The 17,908-nt window shown below is 54.8% G+C and overlaps 2 protein-coding genes across 2 annotated transcripts; one reads left to right on the top strand and one right to left on the bottom strand.

Moving 5' to 3' along the window:
• Window positions 1–444: 444 nt before the first annotated feature.
• Window positions 445–11,704, bottom strand: GCN1 (translational activator of GCN4). Its single transcript, XM_062940500.1, has 8 exons — window positions 11,633–11,704; window positions 11,307–11,577; window positions 3,875–11,214; window positions 3,287–3,808; window positions 1,880–1,896; window positions 1,348–1,617; window positions 1,043–1,193; window positions 445–977 (listed from the first exon to the last, which is right to left on the bottom strand). Exons 2-8 carry the CDS (start codon window positions 11,446–11,448, stop codon window positions 819–821), a joined length of 8,601 nt encoding a protein of 2,866 aa, XP_062799908.1. The 5' UTR covers window positions 11,449–11,577; window positions 11,633–11,704; the 3' UTR covers window positions 445–818.
• A 111-nt stretch (window positions 11,705–11,815) lies between these two features.
• On the top strand, window positions 11,816–17,889 carry QC764_400630 (uncharacterized protein). The gene is made up of 3 exons (XM_062946329.1): window positions 11,816–13,034; window positions 13,101–16,491; window positions 16,583–17,889. The coding sequence occupies exons 1-3, from the start codon at window positions 12,293–12,295 to the stop codon at window positions 16,923–16,925; spliced, it is 4,476 nt and encodes a 1,491-aa protein (XP_062799907.1). The 5' UTR covers window positions 11,816–12,292; the 3' UTR covers window positions 16,926–17,889.
• The last annotated feature ends 19 nt before the right edge of the window (window positions 17,890–17,908 follow it).

Genomic DNA, 17,908 nt, shown 5'->3' with positions numbered 1-17,908 from the left:
GGGGGACATGCTGACATGTTCCGGGCGCCAGATTCACCAACCTTTTGAACGGAACAATTTGACTGCCTCTGACCCAACCACAATATTACGTTGATGCACCCACTAGACACAAAAGGTGGTTCTTATTACTCTATACTTTGCACTGCTTTTGCTTGTGTTTTCTCTGGGCGGACTGGGGTTGAGGGCATTTCATTACGTTATTCGCGAGCTTCCGACAAGGTAGCTTGGGGTGTTTTGGTTCTAGGTAGCTGGTGTATCCCTACTGTACTCTGTTTCGAACATGGGACGGACGTGCTTTTGGCAAGGATCCATGATAGTTGCGTAGATATGTAGGTAGCGTCACTGTTGAGCAGAGATGCCAAGTGGTGTCTTGTGACGGATATAGACCTTGCGAAGCTCGCCTCTTTTCGCTCAATGATGTGTACATCCATGTTTGTGATCACTCGCCCAATTCGTTTGCTTCGACATGTCCATCTCCCACAAGCACGTCAAACTTGAACCGCACAGCATTGTACATGTACCAGATTGTCAATATCTCGAAGGGAAAAAGAAAATAATTGTCATCGCACCCGGCAAACCCATTGATTCCGTTTTTCAATGCCTAAACATGGAAGCCAGAACTTGTCTCGAGTCTGGAGAGACCACGTCCCATCACAACAGCACACACCTGCACGGCCGGGGGGGAGCGAGTCCAGCGTGTGGCAGCAGAGAGAGGACCGAGAGGTAGAGAGAATGCGTCCATAAAAGAGCCCAACCCATTACTCCGAATGCAAGGCCGCCAAGAATCCATTGTCCATTCACATTGTTGATGAAGAAATCTACTTGGACTCCTCCTCGCCCTCGCCGAGAAGGGCGTTTCTCTTCGCCGCCTGTCTCTCGAGCTTGCGCTCGCGGGCAGCCTTGGTTCTGGCACGCTTGGCATCCATCTCCTCCTTGATCTGTCTCTCGCGAGCCTTCTCGGCCTTGGCACGGTGAATCTGCGAGGGTGAATGTCAGTGTCATGTGTCCCAAACACACCGCCCACAAGATGGAGGAAACATACGTGCTCAACGAGGGCACGCTTGTGCTTGAAGGTGTTACCCTTGGCGGAGTGGTAGAGCTCGTGGTAGAGGTGCTTGTCAATCTTGCCGCTGGCGCGGTACTTGACGAGCAGACGGCGGAGGACACGCTGGCGACGCATCCAGAGGACCTGCCTGCATCGGTTGTCAGCACACATGCTCGATTTGTCATGCATTTCTTCTAACCCCCCCCCGAGCATCAAAATCCAATAAGATATCCCCGACTGTCTTCGAGTCCTATCCTCCCATTCTGATACTCGGCCGGGAATCGAAGGCGGTTGTTACGTACTCGGGCATACGGGCATCGGCGGTACCCTTGCGCTTACCGAAGCCACGGTGGCGACCAATCCGGCGGGCGAGGTTCAGCTCCCGCGCGCGAGAGCGCGAGTGCATGGTGACGGGCTTCTTGATGATGAGGCCATCGGAGACGAGCTTGCGGATCGTCTGGCGGGAGTTGGCGTTGGAGATCTCGCTGACCTCGTTGGGGTCGAGCCAAATCTTGCGCTGACCGCAGCCCAGGACGGACGACGCCAGGCGCTTCTGGGTCCTCAGGTTAACCCTACAGAGCCGAAAACGTCAGCATCTTGTCGCTCTGTCTGTATTTTTATTTTATTTTTTCGATGGGCGCGTGTGTCTGGAGGTGTGTATGTGTGTGTGTGTGCTCGACGGAAATCGGGGATTCGACAAGGGCTGTATCTTCGGCGGTTCGTTCGGTTTGCACGGAGGGGTTGGCCATCGTGCCCCCCAAACTCGCCGGCCTCTGAAATGTAGCAGGTCTGTGATGGTGGGAATCGGTCGGATCGATGACGGCTGGTACTCACATCTTGACGGATTGATGCTGTAGATGGTTAGTATGGGAGGTTGTCGATGGATTGGATTTTCCGCTGAGGGGAAGTTCGTTCCTCAGAATTTCTCAAGCCGCCAGTTTGTGGGTTTCCCGGGTGGGCCCGCAAATTTGGCTGCGATTGGCAAAGGGTTCGTGTGGATCACGTGCCCTAACACGTGCAACCAATTGCTCGCTGCAACTCCGGCAAGGAGTCAGCGGTCCATGCGCCCGGTCCCACTTTATTTCCTATCAGCTTATCAAGGGCCCATCAACGACAACATCAGCTTGCTCTCTGTTGACATGGGGCAGATATTGGCAGGTTATTGCTATTTGAATGATATGATTACCTGATAGCATGTTAGCAAGGCCTAAGTTGACAGGAGAAAGATAGAAACAAAAAATGAAACTTATTTTCCCGTGGGCACAGACTCGGGTCTTCTTGGACACCAAGCACTTGCACTTACAAATCATGACTTCATGACCTTTGTACATGCCCGGCTTCCCATTGACATCAGATGCCAAAACAGGCATTCCACCACCAAACATTCTATCAACACTTTTGCAATCATGGACCTCGAACTTTTGATGGCGAGGAGGTAATACTCAAATCAGGCCCGTCTTCCACCTACTCAAACATATCGAAGCCATGGATGCAGTCTTCTCCTGACAAACATACTTGCCCAAGGCAACACAGCAAAATAGTTATTAACAGCCAACTTCAAAAACCCGACTCCCATCCCCAACACCTCAATCCCCTTTTATCATCCCTGCCAGTTGTCTCGGTGGCTATTCTTCATTTAATTCTCCTCAAATACCACACTCCCATTTCCACACCCTAACAGCCAACCCACATGTATACACGTCGTCTACAATTTAAAGTCAATAGCCTGCAATGTGAATTCAAAGTCCCCACAAGAGTATTACATATACCTTCTCAACACTTTTCTACCATCATTTGCCGCCAACAGATGATTCTCTTTTGAAAGCCATCAAGGATGCCCAAACTGTCACTCAACTGTCCCCTAGAGTTTATTAAACATCAACATATCCCGAGTCCTCAACGGTGAAACTCAGGCTTTTCTTTACCTCAGCAACACAACACAACACAACACAACACACCACTATACCTCTCAAGTCTCAACACTTTAACTATGTTCCACATGTTCAGTCACCAACAACCAAACCATGACACTTGAATAACCCCTTTGCCAGATGTAAGTGGAGTCATCAAATCTTTTTGATCTTCAAAGTACACGCAAACAACAACTAAAGTACTACCACCCTCCCCATCAGCAAAATACATCAAAATAACGTTTTTCCCTTCCCAACTACCTATGTAACACCATGTAGACACGACCCTTTTATCCCCCCCCTTACTCCTCCCCAAAACATCCCCCCCCACATCCACCTTCCCAACTGCCATCAACTCCTTCTCATCCTCCACCTCATCATTCGACAGCCCCAACCCCCCCTGCCCCCCTCCGCCTCCCTCCCTCTCCCTAACCTGCGCCCCCAACCTCAGCGCCACCCTCTTGAAGTAATCCTGCATGCTCCTCTTCGCATTGGCCTGTAAGTCCATCCCCGAAATCCACTTGTCAAACACCTTGCTCTCCTCGTCCGCCACGGCAAAAAGCTGCACAAACGCCGCCTCTGCCGCTAGCTTGACCGGGATGACCGTGTCCCTCACCGAGGCAAACACGGGCGGCGCAAGGATGCTCAGGTGAGGGCGGACCATGTCGGGATGGGTGCGCGCCAGAGTCCGGACGAGCACAAGCGCCAACCGGCGCGTATCACTCGCGTTGCCCGGAGGGATAATGGTGGAAAGTGTGGTGAAGATGGGCTTGGTGCTCTCAAACGACTTGGGGAGGTCGGCAGAAAGGAGGTATTTACCCGTGGCGGCGATATAATTGTCCGCAATCGACGGCTGTGTTCAAATGTTAGCTTCTTTTCGAACTCCCAAAACAATACATCAAAGGCAAATAGTACTCACATCCTTCCCAACCATTCCCGCGCAAAGTACCTCGGGCAACTCGTCCCCAAGCCCACACTCACCCACCACTCCCGCCGCCTCCAACAGAACCGCATTCAACGCCAACACCCCCATCAAACCCCCTTCCCCTCCCTTCAGTACCCTGTTCCTTAACAACCCCCCGGCCACTTCCACACTGACGTTCCTGACCAACGCCCCAAACAGTTTCGCATGCGTAGTCACCATCCCGCTGTCCCTCTCGTCCAGCTCATCCCCCCCGTCAATCATCCCCAGGATCGCCTGCCTCGACCCCTCACCCATGTTGCCTCCCGCCCGGCTAACAACCTCATACAGCGCCTTGAGCATGGCCGTCTTGACCCCGGTATCGCTCGTCTTCGAACCCGTCACCAACTCCGCAATCAGCGGGTCAACCCTCGGTGTAAACTTGATCAGCGTCCCCAGCGCCTTCGCCGCCCTGCTCCTCAACTGCTCGCTCGACGTGTCCGCCAAACTCTTGGCAAACGTCCTCTGCAGCTGCGGCAAGAACGGCTTCAGCGCCGCCGGCATCTTCTCCAACAAGTTATTCAGCGTAAGCAAAATCGCCGACTTGACCTCGGTCGACCGCTCAGACACAACACGGATGAGCGGGCCGGTGATCTGTGTGACAAACGGCTTGAGCGCCGCCTCGCTCGTCCTGTCCACCACGTCGGAGATGGCCAGCGCGGCGCTGACCCTCTGTTCTGTCGTGCCGTTCATGAGACCCTGCAAGAAGATGGGCAAAATGGCGTTGATGCCCTTGGGCAGCTCGAAACCAGGTAGGTTGGCCCCCGCAACGCCCACGTGGAGGAGCGTCTGTCTTGTCGACGGGACCAGCGCCTCCATCTCCTCCTTCTTGAGCCGCTTGGTGAACTCGCTCAGGGCGCTCCACGCGGACCGGACGACTTCCTTGTCACGATCGTCAAACGAGATCAGCAGCGCCCGGATGATGTCCTGGTTGTATCTCGAGTAGTCCACGTCGGCCTCGGCGAAGAACTTGGCCAAGTGGCGAGCGGTGGCCGATCTCTTGCGGTGATCTTCGTGCTTGGTGAGCTGCAACAGCACGTTCATCACCACATTGAGCCCGTCATACTCGTCAATAGACAGCAGCACCGTGTCAAACGAGTTGTCGAGGTCCTCCCTGAGGTCGTCCTCGGTGCAGTTGATAATGTTGTCCATGAGCGAGTTGATGATGTTTGGCAGACGGCGGTTCATAGCCGGACCGGCCACCTTGGACAGGCTCGCCAACGCCTTTGCGTTAAAGGCCGAAATAGGCGGCGCGATGAGCGTCGGGATGAGGTTGGGCAGAATGATGTTGGAGCGTGTCGTCTCGGTAAGCAACGTGAGCAGAGCCGCGAGAGCATTGTCAGCATCCTCGTCGGACCGCAGCAGGTTGAGCAGATACGGCAGCACCTGATCAATCGCACGCTTGCCGAGGATCTGTTGCAGCGAGTCAAATGCCTCGGCCGCTGCCTCGCGAACCTCATCATCCGAGTCGGTGAGAGCCGTGCGGACAACAGAAATGAGCGTCTTCTCGTGGTCCTCCAGCGCTTCTGGAGAGGCAGAAGAGATGAGCTCCTTGAGCGCAAGGCAGATGCCCTGCTTGGCGTCCACATCGCTCGACGTCTGCAAGCCCTCCTCCAGCGTAGGCAACAAGGTAGCCAGCACACCATCTCCAGCCTTCCTGATAAGTTCACCAAGGGCGTTGCTAGCAATGACCTTGTGCTCCATGTTGGAGCTGCCCAACCGCCGAATAATCAGCTGCGTGAGGGTTGGTACCAGCTCCTTGAGGGTTCTGGGACTGTGCACCAACGCCTTCCAGACACTGATAGCCGCCGACCGCACCGCACCCGCGGTATCACATCTGCAGACATACAGCGCCGAGAGAATCTTGTTCCGCTTCTCATCCCCGAGAACCTCACGGAGAGACGCACCGGCCTCCTTGGTAGCATCCTGATCCTCCTCCTCGTCCTCCTCGGCATTGGCTTTGATACCAGCCAAGTTGAACAACAAATCACCGACCAACTCAACAGAGCTGAGACGGATGCGGTAGCTATCGTCAGCAAGACCACGCTCAAGCTCAGGAAGGAGCAAGTCAACCGCACGAACTGCAAAGTTCTTGACCAGAAGGCGACCAGCACGGAGAGCTGTTTCTCTGATGCTCTCAACATCATCCGCAAGACCAGACAAGATAGGCGGGATGATCTTGCCGAGATAGTTGGCGAAGCTGTTGCCGAAGCACACGGGCAAGAAGATGAACAGCGACATGAAGCCCTCGCGGACTGAGGCCTTGGCAGACTCGACATTTTGCAGAATGGTAGGCAAGGTCTCCTCCAATCTCGAAGTACCAAGACCAGCAAGGACCTCACTGAGCGCCTGGGCAGAACCAAGTCTGTCGCCCGCACCAGTATCGGACTTGAGCGTCTGCATAAGACCGGGAATAAGATCTGGCAGCGCATCCTCGCCCAGCTTCTCAACAAGTGAACCGAGGGCGCGGGAAGCTGTGGCACGGGTGGTAGGCACAGGATCAACTATAGCAAGCTTGAGACCAGCCACGAGCACAGGCAGATGAGAGACCAAATCCTTGCGCTCGGTAAGATGGGCCAAGCTGCCAATAACCTGGGCCGCCTTGCGCTTGGTGTTGGAACGATCGGCCAAACCACGCTCCAAGATACGGCTGACAAGAGCCAGCGAAGGCGCGTCGAGGTAATGCACGAACTGCACCTTGATGAGCGCATCGAGAGCAGTGTCGGTATACTTGGTGGCATCGCTGAGGGCCTTGAGGAGAACATCGACTAAGCTGTGAATCTCGGGGTTGGTGATGACCTCGCCAAATCTCTTCAAACTCTTGTTGGCCGCAGACCGCACCTCCTTGTGACTGTCATTCAGGACAGCCGTCAGTGGTGGGATAATCTCAGGAAGACTCTGAGCCAGCTGCTGAGGGTCCAGGTACGCCATGGCACCCAACAGATCGCAAGCTCCCTTTTTGCTACGCCACTGATCGTCGTCAAGACCTCTGAGGAGTGTGGGCAAAATCTGCTTAACACCATACGAGCTCAGCTTGGCAAAGCAGGCCTTGGCAGCAGCCAGAGCAGCCTCACGCACATCCGCGTTGGCATCACCGAAACCGGCGAGAAGCTGGGGCACGATCTGGATGACATAGGGCTCAAAGACGCGGCCCAGAATGGTTGACAGCAACTCATAAGCCAGTAGGGCAGACTCGCGCTGACGGACATCCTTCTTGTTCTCGAGGCAGCTGTGAAGGGTAACCAGGATGCGATACTCCTTCAGCACAGCAATGCCCCTGCCCTGGACAAGACCAGCCAGACCGTAGGCAGCACCGCGCTGCTCAGGGTACTTCTGAGACGTCATCAAAACCTCGAGCATCTGGTCGAAGTACTTGGACGACTTGTCACCCGAAATACGAACCAGGGGAGGGAGGCACTCGGCAATGGCATACTGCACAGTTTCGGACGGGGTGCTGAGCGTCGAAAGCAGGCGCTCAATGACAACCGGGATCTTCTTGTCGCCGTGCTTGAGATGGCGGGCAAGAGCACCATACATGATGATAACAGCCTCGTTGACACGGTCTGCCGCCTCAGAGTGCTTGTCAGGCGCCTCAAGCGTCTTTTCAAACGTCTTCATGAGATTGTCAAGAATGCCCTTGCCGTGAATTTCGATGGCAATGTTGGCAGCCTCGAGCATTTCCGCACGTACATTGCCGTTTCGATCACCGAGCGGCCCTTGCTCGATGAGATAGGCAAAGAATGGCTCGAGCTGGTTCTTTTGCAAATGTGGTGCAATATCCTTGAATGCGAGGGCAATACCATGTCTAGCCTCCCAAGGATCCGTCAGGTCCATCTTCTTGGGCATGCCAAACTCATCCAGCAGCTGCACGCGAGGCTTCGCTAGCTCGCTGTAAGATGCCCTGAGCTTCTCAAGAATAGGGTTGATGACATTGGGGTGTTGGCTGGCAGCCTCGGCAAGCGATCTGGCAGCAGCGCGGCGAAGCTGCGCATCCTTGCTTTCCAAGTAGGGCAGCATCTTGTGAGCGAGCTCTTCGGTAACCTTGAACTCACTCTCCTCCCAAATCTCGCGAGCAGTATCAACGTTCTCTTCCACGTCGTCGTGGCAGGCGAGCCAGATCTCTTCCGAGACCTCAAGATCGCTCATGTCCACATCGGCGCTGATGGACTGCAGCACCGCAGACCGCACGCTTGTTTGAGAAACAATGGCACCGCGAGACAGGATTGCAATTTCTTCAGGAGTGATGTTGGGGGCAACACAGCGCACCATGTCGGCAAAGCAATCCTTGATGATCTTGTAGTGCTGGTTGTACTTTTGCATCGACGCAATCAGCGTGGCAACGATTTGATCACGGGGAACCGCTTCATCCGACGAGGCATCTGTGTGGAAAGTGAGAATATCGATGGCGAGAACAACCTGGGCATCGCGGTCTTCGGCGGCGGCGCCAAAACCCCCCTTCTCCAGGACAAGCAGCACGAGCGGCAAGATATAAATGAGCGAGACCGTGTCAAAGGGGCGCTGCTCACCAGCAAAACGCAAGCGGTACAGCACCCTGGTAACAAGATCAAAGAAAGGCTCTTGGGTATAGGTGTCCGGCAGTGCTGAGACCTCATGGGCGCGGAGGGTAGCAGCCCCGATAAAGGGGCGGATGGGCCCAAGTCGGTTCGTGACTTGCTCGGCACAAGAGACCAAAGCTAATGGGCCCGTCTCTGCAGTGATCAAGCAAGCGCCGGCATCGATAACATCCAGGGTTGCCTTGACGGCCGCTCCGATCCAGCGGCTGGCATCTGTTGGTGGGCCTGTGGCCAGACTCTTGACAATGCCGAAGCCCCGAATCAACTTGGCAGCAGTCTGGCGGACAGAGTTCCGGACCTCCGCCTCTTTCTTGAGCTGGGCGTTCACCTTGGCGGTCTCGTCGGCAGTGAGCTTCTTTTGAGTACCCTTCTTTTGAGCGAGCTGTTCTCTGAGCTCCTGCTCCCACTTCAATGTGTCATAATCCTTGGTGTTCTTGTTGGGAACCGTGTTTTGTTTCTTGGCCAAAACGTCGACAAATGCAGTCCCTTCAGGGGTGCGGAAGATGGCAGCTTCGAGAGGACCGACGGCCTCAACCGCGGCGACATCCAGATCTTGTTGAATGAGGTCAACGATGCGTGAAGTCATGGTTTCAGGGGCAACAAAGACGAGCTCGGCAGCCGCATTGTACGCTGCGGCCTTGACGGCCTCTGACTTTTGCTCGAAGCCAGTCCTCTGAACAATCTCGTCGATGAGCCGTTGGTCGTATTTTCTGGCGAGCTCACCGGGATCAAGCTGGACTCTCAGGCAAAGCTCAATCCAGCTCGCACGTGGGATAAGATTGGGCTTGGCCAAGACGAGCAGAGAGCACATTTGCGTCTCCAGTTTGGTCTTGTCGACCTCAGGTCCAGCCCGTTCTGGGCTCAGGCAAATGGCCTTGAGTACCAGGTGAAGGTTGGTCGTTTCCGACTTGGAAAGCACAGCGGCTGTTTCCTTGTCGCCCGTCTCGAGAGCTTCGATCCACTGCCACAAGCCGTTGATAATCTCCGCCGCGATAGACAACTCTTCCGAACCAGCTGTCTTTACACAGAGCTCGGTCAGACTATCCATGGCATGGCGTCTTACCGCAGGAGTAGTGACGGTGGAGCAAATCACGTAGATGTATGCTTGCGCCCAGGCTAGTCTCGCGGCAGCGTTGCTAGAAGCCAGGGTAGAGGCTGTGCTGGAGAGCGCGCGGGTAAGCCACTCGAGATCATCTCCAGTGAACTTGCCGTAGATTCTTGGGACGAGCAAGTAGGATGGCTTTGGCTCGAACGCCAAACTGTTCTTCTCGATAGCCGCCTTCTTAATGGCCTCCTGCAGCTTGGCGCTCTGCAACCTGTGGAACAGCGGTGCGAGGCCACAGACGACAAGCGCGCCAGTTACAATGCCGTTTTGCGAAGCGGTGGCAGAGTTGGCGACAACCTCGTTGAAGGTAGCCAAAAGTGGTGGCACCACAGCTTCAGCGAACGTGATGAAACCCGCGGGAAGCCCTGCTTCGGTATCTTGGGGAATGCTCCGCAGCACCTCGCCGGTTCGAAGAACCCAAATCCGACGGACGGGGAACTTCTTGTCTGCCAGCCCCTTGGCGTAAACGTCAACCAGCGCTTTTGGAACTTCAGACCCGGTAAGCAGAGAAATAGCACTGGCGTTGAGAGCAAGGGTTTCGGCGCTCAGGGCGGCTTCGTTGGCCTCCTTGCCCACAACGGTAGGGAGCCCAGTGGCAATCTTGGTTGCGATAGATGGGGAGGTAGGCAAAGCAACAAGGATTTCCGAGTGAAGAACCCTGTGCTCGGCAGAGGCGAGCTTTCCCCCCTTTAGAGGAGTGAGCACTTCATCAGCAGACTTTTCCACCTCGGTCAGATCCTTGGAGCTCGTGGCGAGCGCTTGGAATGCCGACACAGCCCCAGTGCGAATCGCAGCATTAGAAGACTTGAGGTTGGAGAGTAGTGGTTTCGTGAATCGCCCACTGAGTGCCTTGGACAGGTCAAAACCAGGGAGAGACCGAACCAGGGGCGTGATGAGATCGTTCAGCACCACTTCAGGGGCTCTCAGCAGACCCTTTTCCAGAGCTGGAAAAACGTCCTTGTCGAGATCCTCAACCGTCACGAAGGCTGAGAAAAAGTCACTCAGACCATTGGCGATGTGTTTGGCGACTGGCGTTCTTGATCCAACAATTTCGCGTGTGTAAAAGGTAATGTATAGGCTCTTTGCGCTTTCGACAATGGGTTTAGCCTCGGGTTTTCGTGAGCACACACCGGCAATCACGCCCAGCAAGGCAGCATTTTTGGCGGTTGATTGTGTTCCTTTGGTTGTGAGAAGCTTGATGGCAGCCTCGACGGCCTTGATATCGGTTGAAACAATTTTCCTGAACCCCCTCCGAGTGATGACCAGCGCCGACCTCCCCACGCTGTCCCTCGCGGTCGCCTGAAGACATCTGTCGAGGCCATCGGCTGTTGCTTGAATAATGTCGTTCCCAAACTTCTCCCAGAGCGTTGTCCCGGCGAGGTTATCAATCAATAGGTTGCACCATTCCAGCAGCACAAACGCATTTCCTGGCGCAATTCCGGGTTTCTGGATCTCCTGCTTCACGGCGGCCACTAGCGGGGCGAGGACATCGGCTTCCCCTGTTTTGCAGATCGAGACAAGACATCTCTGTACGGCGTGTCGAGAGTGCTTATCGGTGTAAAACGCATGGGTCCAGAATATGACCTTGAGGAGGCCTAGAGTAGAGGGCTTGTCGAGAGCTGTCCACAGCCGAAGAGACAGACAGGGTTAGATTAGCTGACCACACCACTTGACCACTTGCTGCTAGGGACAGACGGGAATCGGTGCTCACATTTATGGGCAATCTTCTCGTCAATGGCGCGCAATTGGGCGATTCTGGCGGTTGTGGACGAGAGGGTCAGGGCCGTCTTTGCGTGCTTGAGGTCAAAGTCGCTCGACGAGGCGTTGGCAGAGGCAGTGGCAGCTTCAGACATGTTGGATGTGGTGTTCAAGTAATGGGTCGGATAATGACATGGTCGGGCGGCCCAGTCCCGCAGTCGATTTTGGAGAGATTGGAGAGGGAAAATTGAAGACGCTGGCCGTGATATGTTGCTTCCAGAAGGCTGTCCCTGAACTATCACTGTCCACCTCACAGACTGTTTTTCGGCGACGACTCACATTTCGCCCAAAGTGGGCTGCTCTGCAGCTGCCACCCCCAAGCTGCCTGGTAATTATTGGCACTGTGCTTTCTATCAGTATTATTACGCTGGACACAGTGCGTGAGTGCCCGGAATTCTTCAAACTGCCCCGCACCCCGCCCTTATCCAACGATCCAACGGCGGAAGAGCTGTCTCACATTTGCTTGGGAGCTTCATCTTTTTTGCCCACTTCGAACCTACAGCGACTCAATAGCACTCCTTTGGCGCAATTAGAACAACGATTGACCCATTCTCGAGCTTCAAACCCGCTGTTTCCAAGCTTCAAACGTCTCTCCCGAATCACCACTACTTACTTTACCTTTGCTACCTGAAACCCTTGAAGCCCCGTCAATTTGCGACAGCAACTACCACAGCTCAGGGCAAACCACGACTCTTGTCCCTCCGCCGCGCTGGCCGGAATGCCCAGCTGGAATAGCGACCCCATCGCAGCGGTGGGGTGCTCCACCTGAATCTGGCAGGCGGTCGTGTTTTGCCCGTTAATCAAGCAGGCTGAGTCGAGAAATTTCAGGGCCGTCCTCAGTGTCAGTCAGCGCTAACATCCCATAATATCGCCGGCCGTCCTCTCGCTTTGCTGTGTTTTCCTCGCAACTTCTTTCCCACAGCACCCCATACTTACAGCATGGCCGGCAAGAAGAAGACAAAGAAGCCGGCCGCGAACCCGGCTCGCGGCTTTGCGACCACTTCCATCGCATCCAAGCCCAGAGCAGACCCTGCCGAAGCTGCCGCCGACACCTCGGCCGGCAAAGGTGACGATGCCGCCGCCCCGCCAGCCGCTGACGCAAAAGATGCCCCGCAAGCCGCCGGCACCACCAACACGACCAACGCACCCAAAGCGAAGGAACTCAGTCCCGAAGAATTCGAGCGCCAGTTGGAGGAGTCGGCTTTGCAAATATTGGTGGATAAATACGCGGCCAAAGTCAGAAGAGATGCCCAGAGAATCAAGACCCGCCTCGAGACAGACAGACGGATCCTGCGCGGACAGGCCGAGACCATCAACACCAAAAAATGGCTTCCCCAAGAGCTGATGGATCATGTTCTGGATTTGATTCAAGCAGAGGCCCGATTCGCTGCGTCGAGCGTCACATCAGAGGGCGCAACTAGTAGACTACCTCCTGAGGAAGACCTCATCATCAAGCTATGGACCCTCCAGCAAACATTGGAGAACACCGACTTTCCCAAGGATAGAGTACAGCCCGCGCTCCAATTCGCTCTCGACATTGCGCCAAACATCTCGCCCAATGTCAAGAGTGATTCTATCTGGGGCCTGGAGGAGATTTTAGACTGGCTGGCCAGGGAATGCTCCAAGGCCGAGCTGCCAGACTACAGTGGACGGAAACCAGGCTCGGGCAAGGCGCAAGGAGGTATGTTCCCTGCCCATGTACCGTTATCTTTAGGTTACCATATTGTTCACACTAATTCTCTCACAGACATCAGCGCTGATTCTCCCCTGCCTTCTGGCGCGACCACGCCCTTTGACCTCGAACCCCGCCGCGGACAAAAGGGCAAGAATGGTGCACCTGATCGATCCCGTCAACCGTCGCCCAAGAAATCGAACGTAACATACGATGAGGATATCGAGCCTGACCAACTGCTGCCTTTGTACCTCGAGACACAGGAGAAACTGTTCGAGATTCGGCGCCCGCGGCAAGATGTGGCCAAAGGCAAGGGTGGTGCCAAGGGAAACACTGTGGCGGACCCAGAAGAGGCTCTTTGCTTGGCCAAGCTCGACAGGATCGAAAAGGATGTGCTCTTTGACAAGTATGTGGCCGAGCAGCAATGGAGAGACAAGAAAATTGCCCTCGAAAAGGACTACGCGACAGCCAAGGCGGAGGCAAAGAAGAAACAGGCCGAGGAGGAACCCGCTCCTGCGCCAATAGCCGAGTTAGACGATATCAACGAAGAAGCGGAACGTATTGCCGCTGAGATTCTGGCCGAACAGGATGATGACGAGGACGGTGCTCTGGCCGATCTCTTTGCTAGCTTACCAGTGAATGAGGTTGACCCACTGACTGGAAAGTCCAACACTGTCATGAACGGCGCAGATGGCTCGAAAGTAACCATCAGGGACTTTGGGAAGTGGACTGGCGTGAGCCCAATACGGGTTCTGGAGGAGGCGTGCCGCTCGAGGGACTCATCTGTGAGGATATCATACCATGTTCTCTCCGATATTGCCTTTGCGAACCGACATGCCGTCAAGATTGTCTGGTCCAAACCTCAAGAAATCCCTCCTCCGCCTGAAAGCACCGAGATCGAGGTCTTTATGTCGCCAACGCAGTTTGTCTACAAGATGATCTCTATCTCTACTTCCGACTTGAAACAGTCTGAAGCCTACATTGCCACAACCGCCCTGTTTTGCATCTTTGGATCCTCGGGCAAGGAGGAAAAGGTGGCCCTCCGGCTGCCTGCCACTTGGAAGGATCTCTGGTCAGAAATGGCCGAGGCCAAGAAGAACAAGGCGGACGGGCTGGACCGCGAGGCCCTCAGACATCTCCGGGATATGGTTCGCACTAGAATGGAGCAGGAACTGGAAGATGGTGTCTTGATTCAGGGCTTCAAGGGGCGTGGCCAGAACAAGAACCTGACGGACTCGGATCAGTCTGACAATGAACGGGTCAAGCGACAATCATTTGATCCCGAGTATTATCGAAATATCTGGTTGCAAAAAGCACAAACCCCTCGGTTTCAAGTTATGCTGCAGTCAAGAGTACAGCTACCCATGTGGCAGTTCCGAGAGCAAGTGGTCAACGCTGTCGAGCAGAATCAGGTGGTGATTGTGTGCGGTGAGACTGGTTGCGGCAAAAGCACGCAGGTCCCCTCGTTTCTTCTCGAAGACCAGCTCATGAAGGGCAGGCCGTGCAAGATTTACTGCACAGAGCCTCGTCGTATCTCGGCCCTCTCGCTGGCCAAGCGCGTCAGTGAGGAGCTGGGAGAGAACAAGGGCGATTTGGGAACATCTCGGTCCTTGGTCGGTTACTCGATCCGTCTCGAGTCCAACACTTGCCGGGAGACGCGGCTTGTGTATGCCACGACTGGTATAGTCATGCGCATGCTCGAGAGCTCCAACGACCTTCAAGAGATCACGCATCTGGTCCTTGATGAGGTCCACGAGCGTTCCATTGACAGCGATTTCCTCTTGATTGTGTTGAAGAAGCTGCTGATTCGAAGAAAGGACCTCAAAGTGGTGCTCATGTCGGCCACGGTGGATGCTGAGCGGTTCTCCAAGTACCTGAGCGGCGCACCGGTTCTTACCGTTCCTGGCCGGACGTTCCCGGTTGGTGTTGCGTATCTGGAAGATGCCGTCGAGTTGACTGGGTATTCGCTTGACACAAGACCGGCAAAGGAGAAGTTCACCGATTTGGATGATGATGTCGAGGCTGAGATTGACAACTCGTCCAAACCTGAACTCATCAAAGCGCTCCGGCAGTACTCGCCCCGTACCCGCAATACCCTGGCGGCGATGGACGAGTATCAGATCGACTTTGATCTGGTGCTTCAGCTGATCTCGAGGATTGCGGTGGATCCGAATTACACAGATTTCAGCAAGGCCATCTTGGTCTTCTTGCCGGGTATTGCCGAGATTCGCACCCTCAACGACATGCTGCTGGGTGATAAGTTCTTTGCGGAGAATTGGCTGGTTTACCCCTTGCACTCGTCTATTGCCACGGAGGAGCAGGAGGCGGCGTTTTTGGTGCCGCCGCCGGGTGTTCGCAAGATTGTCCTGGCAACCAATATTGCCGAGACGGGTATCACGATCCCTGATGTGACGTGTGTCATTGACACGGGCAAGCATCGCGAGATGCGCTTCGACGAGAGACGGCAGCTTTCCCGTCTGATTGACACGTTCATCTCCCGCGCCAACGCGAAGCAGCGTCGCGGTCGTGCTGGTCGTGTGCAGGAGGGTCTGTGTTTCCACATGTTTACCAAGTACCGCCACGATAATATCATGAGTGATCAGCAGACCCCTGAGATGCTGCGGCTGTCGCTGCAGGAGCTTGCGATTCGGGTCAAGACGTGCAAGATCGGTGGGATCGAGGAGACGCTGGGCGAGGCGTTGGATCCCCCTTCAGCAAAGAACATTCGGAGGGCTATCGATGCCTTGGTGGATGTTCGTGCCTTGACGGCCTCGTCTGAGGAGCTGACACCGCTCGGTCTGCAGCTTGCCCGTCTACCTCTTGATGTCTTCCTCGGGAAACTGATCCTGCTGGGCTCCATCTTCAAGTGCCTCGACATGACCGTCACGGTGGCGGCGATCCTGTCGTCCAAATCCCCCTTTATCGCCCCCTTTGGCCAGCGCAGCCAAGCCGACACTGTCCGCCGTGGCTTCCGCAAGGGCGACTCGGACCTGTTGACCGTCTACAACGCCTACTCGGCCTGGAAGCGTGTCTGCCAGTCTTCGGCGAGCAGCGGGGCAGAGTACCAGTTCTGCCGCAAGAACTTTTTGTCGCCGCAGACGCTGGCCAACATTGAGGACCTCAAAGGCCAACTCATCACTTCGGTGGTGGACTCTGGCTTCTTGCAGCTGACGGCCGAGGAGAGGCAGGCGCACAACCGGCTGCGGTTTGGTGGGCGGAGGAGGAGGAGCGGGCAGGTGTTTTTTGAGATACCGAAGAGGGTGGACGGCAACAGCGACAATGAGGTTGTGGCGCAGAGCGTGATCGCGTGGAGCTTTTACCCCAAGCTGCTGGTGAGGGAGGGGAAGGGGTGGAGGAACGTGGGGAACAACCAGGCGATCCAGCTGCATCCTAGCAGTGTGAATAAGGGGGGTGGGAATGGGGAGGTGAAGTGGATGAGTTATTATCATATTATGCAGAACAAGCAGTATGTGTTTTTCTTTCTTTTCCTTTCTTCTCCTTTTCTGGGGGGGTGGTTGGGGACCTCTTTTGCTAACTGTGTTGTTTGTTGTTTTTAGGTTCTTGAACGCTCACGAGACAACGGCTGTGGACCCGTTTGCTGTTGCGCTGCTTTGTGGGGATGTCCGCGCGGATTTGTACTCGGGGGTTTTGGTGCTGGATGGGAACCGGGCGAGGTTTGCGGTGCCGGATTGGAAGACCATGTTGGTTATGAAGGTGCTGAGGGCGAGGCTCAGGGAGATGCTGGCGAGGTGTTTTAAGAGTCCGGGGAGGTTGGTGACGGCGCAGCAGGAGAGGTGGTTGGAGGTTTGGCAGAGGATTTTTGGGCTGGCGTGGGAGGTGAGGGAGAGGGAGAGGGAGAAGGGTGGTGGTGGAGTTGTTGGGGGGAAGGAGTTGAGGTAGGATCTGGATCGAGTTGGGATGGGTTGGGATTGGGTAGATCTGGGGAGGAGTTGTGTATTATGGGTGTAGCATGTGTAAAGGTAGCGGGATAAAGACAAGATGTCATGTGGGTGTGAGGTGGGTCAAGTCAGTATGGCCAAGCCAGATTCACTCTACGATTGCTCTCCCGCGGTTTGAAGTCTGGGAAAGGTGGTGTATATCTGCCGGCTCTCTCTGCCCTTCATGTTGATCTTTTAGACCGTCCTCTCTCCTCAAGATGAAAGCATTTACGTTCAGGATTGGAACCTCGATGGTATCCAATCAAAGATATCGAGAATCGATGCAAGAATCACCCTGCCCTTGTTACCTTTACCTCCTCCCTCTTTTTCTGGGAGTTCTAACGTGTAGTGATGGTACGTCTCTTCTTTTAGCAGTTCACGACCCCCTCGGGTAACGCTATGATAGGCGTCATCTAGGTGAAACACGAGGTAGCGAGCAGAATGGGCATCAAAACAGATGGGGTAGGCAGGTAGGAATGGAAAGGTCAGAAATGGTGATGTTTGCTTGTGATGGGGGTGGTGATGAATAGACTGCGGGGGAAGATCGATTTATCAGATTAGCTCTGGGGGAGGGGGCTGGGTTTTTACGACACTTCTGAATGCTTTGTTCTTGACCGTGTGGCAGGTGGAAGAAGAGTGGTGTGTGGAAGGATGGAATTTGCAGCTCAAAGAGATGGAACACATGTTTGATGGATCGAGGTCAATATTGCTAACTGCCAATGTAGATATGAGCTTGTGGTAGAGACCATGGTGGAGGTGATGTTTGAGGATAGGTATCTGATATTGATGCGATCTTTGAGATCTAACGACTCGGTGATAACCATCAGTCAGTGGAAGAAATATCCAATCTTGTGTGTATCTGGCGGATGCTGTTAGCTCATCCAAAAAGCTCCGAGTTTCTTAGGGAGCCTGTACAGTTGAAGAGGCTTCGATCTCACCGAGAAC

This window comes from Podospora pseudoanserina, chromosome 4 (assembly GCF_035222485.1).
Source record: "Podospora pseudoanserina strain CBS 124.78 chromosome 4, whole genome shotgun sequence".
NCBI lineage: Eukaryota > Fungi > Ascomycota > Sordariomycetes > Sordariales > Podosporaceae > Podospora > Podospora pseudoanserina.
Note: the sequence above shows the minus strand (reverse complement) of the source record. Positions and strands in the feature narration are given on the sequence as shown.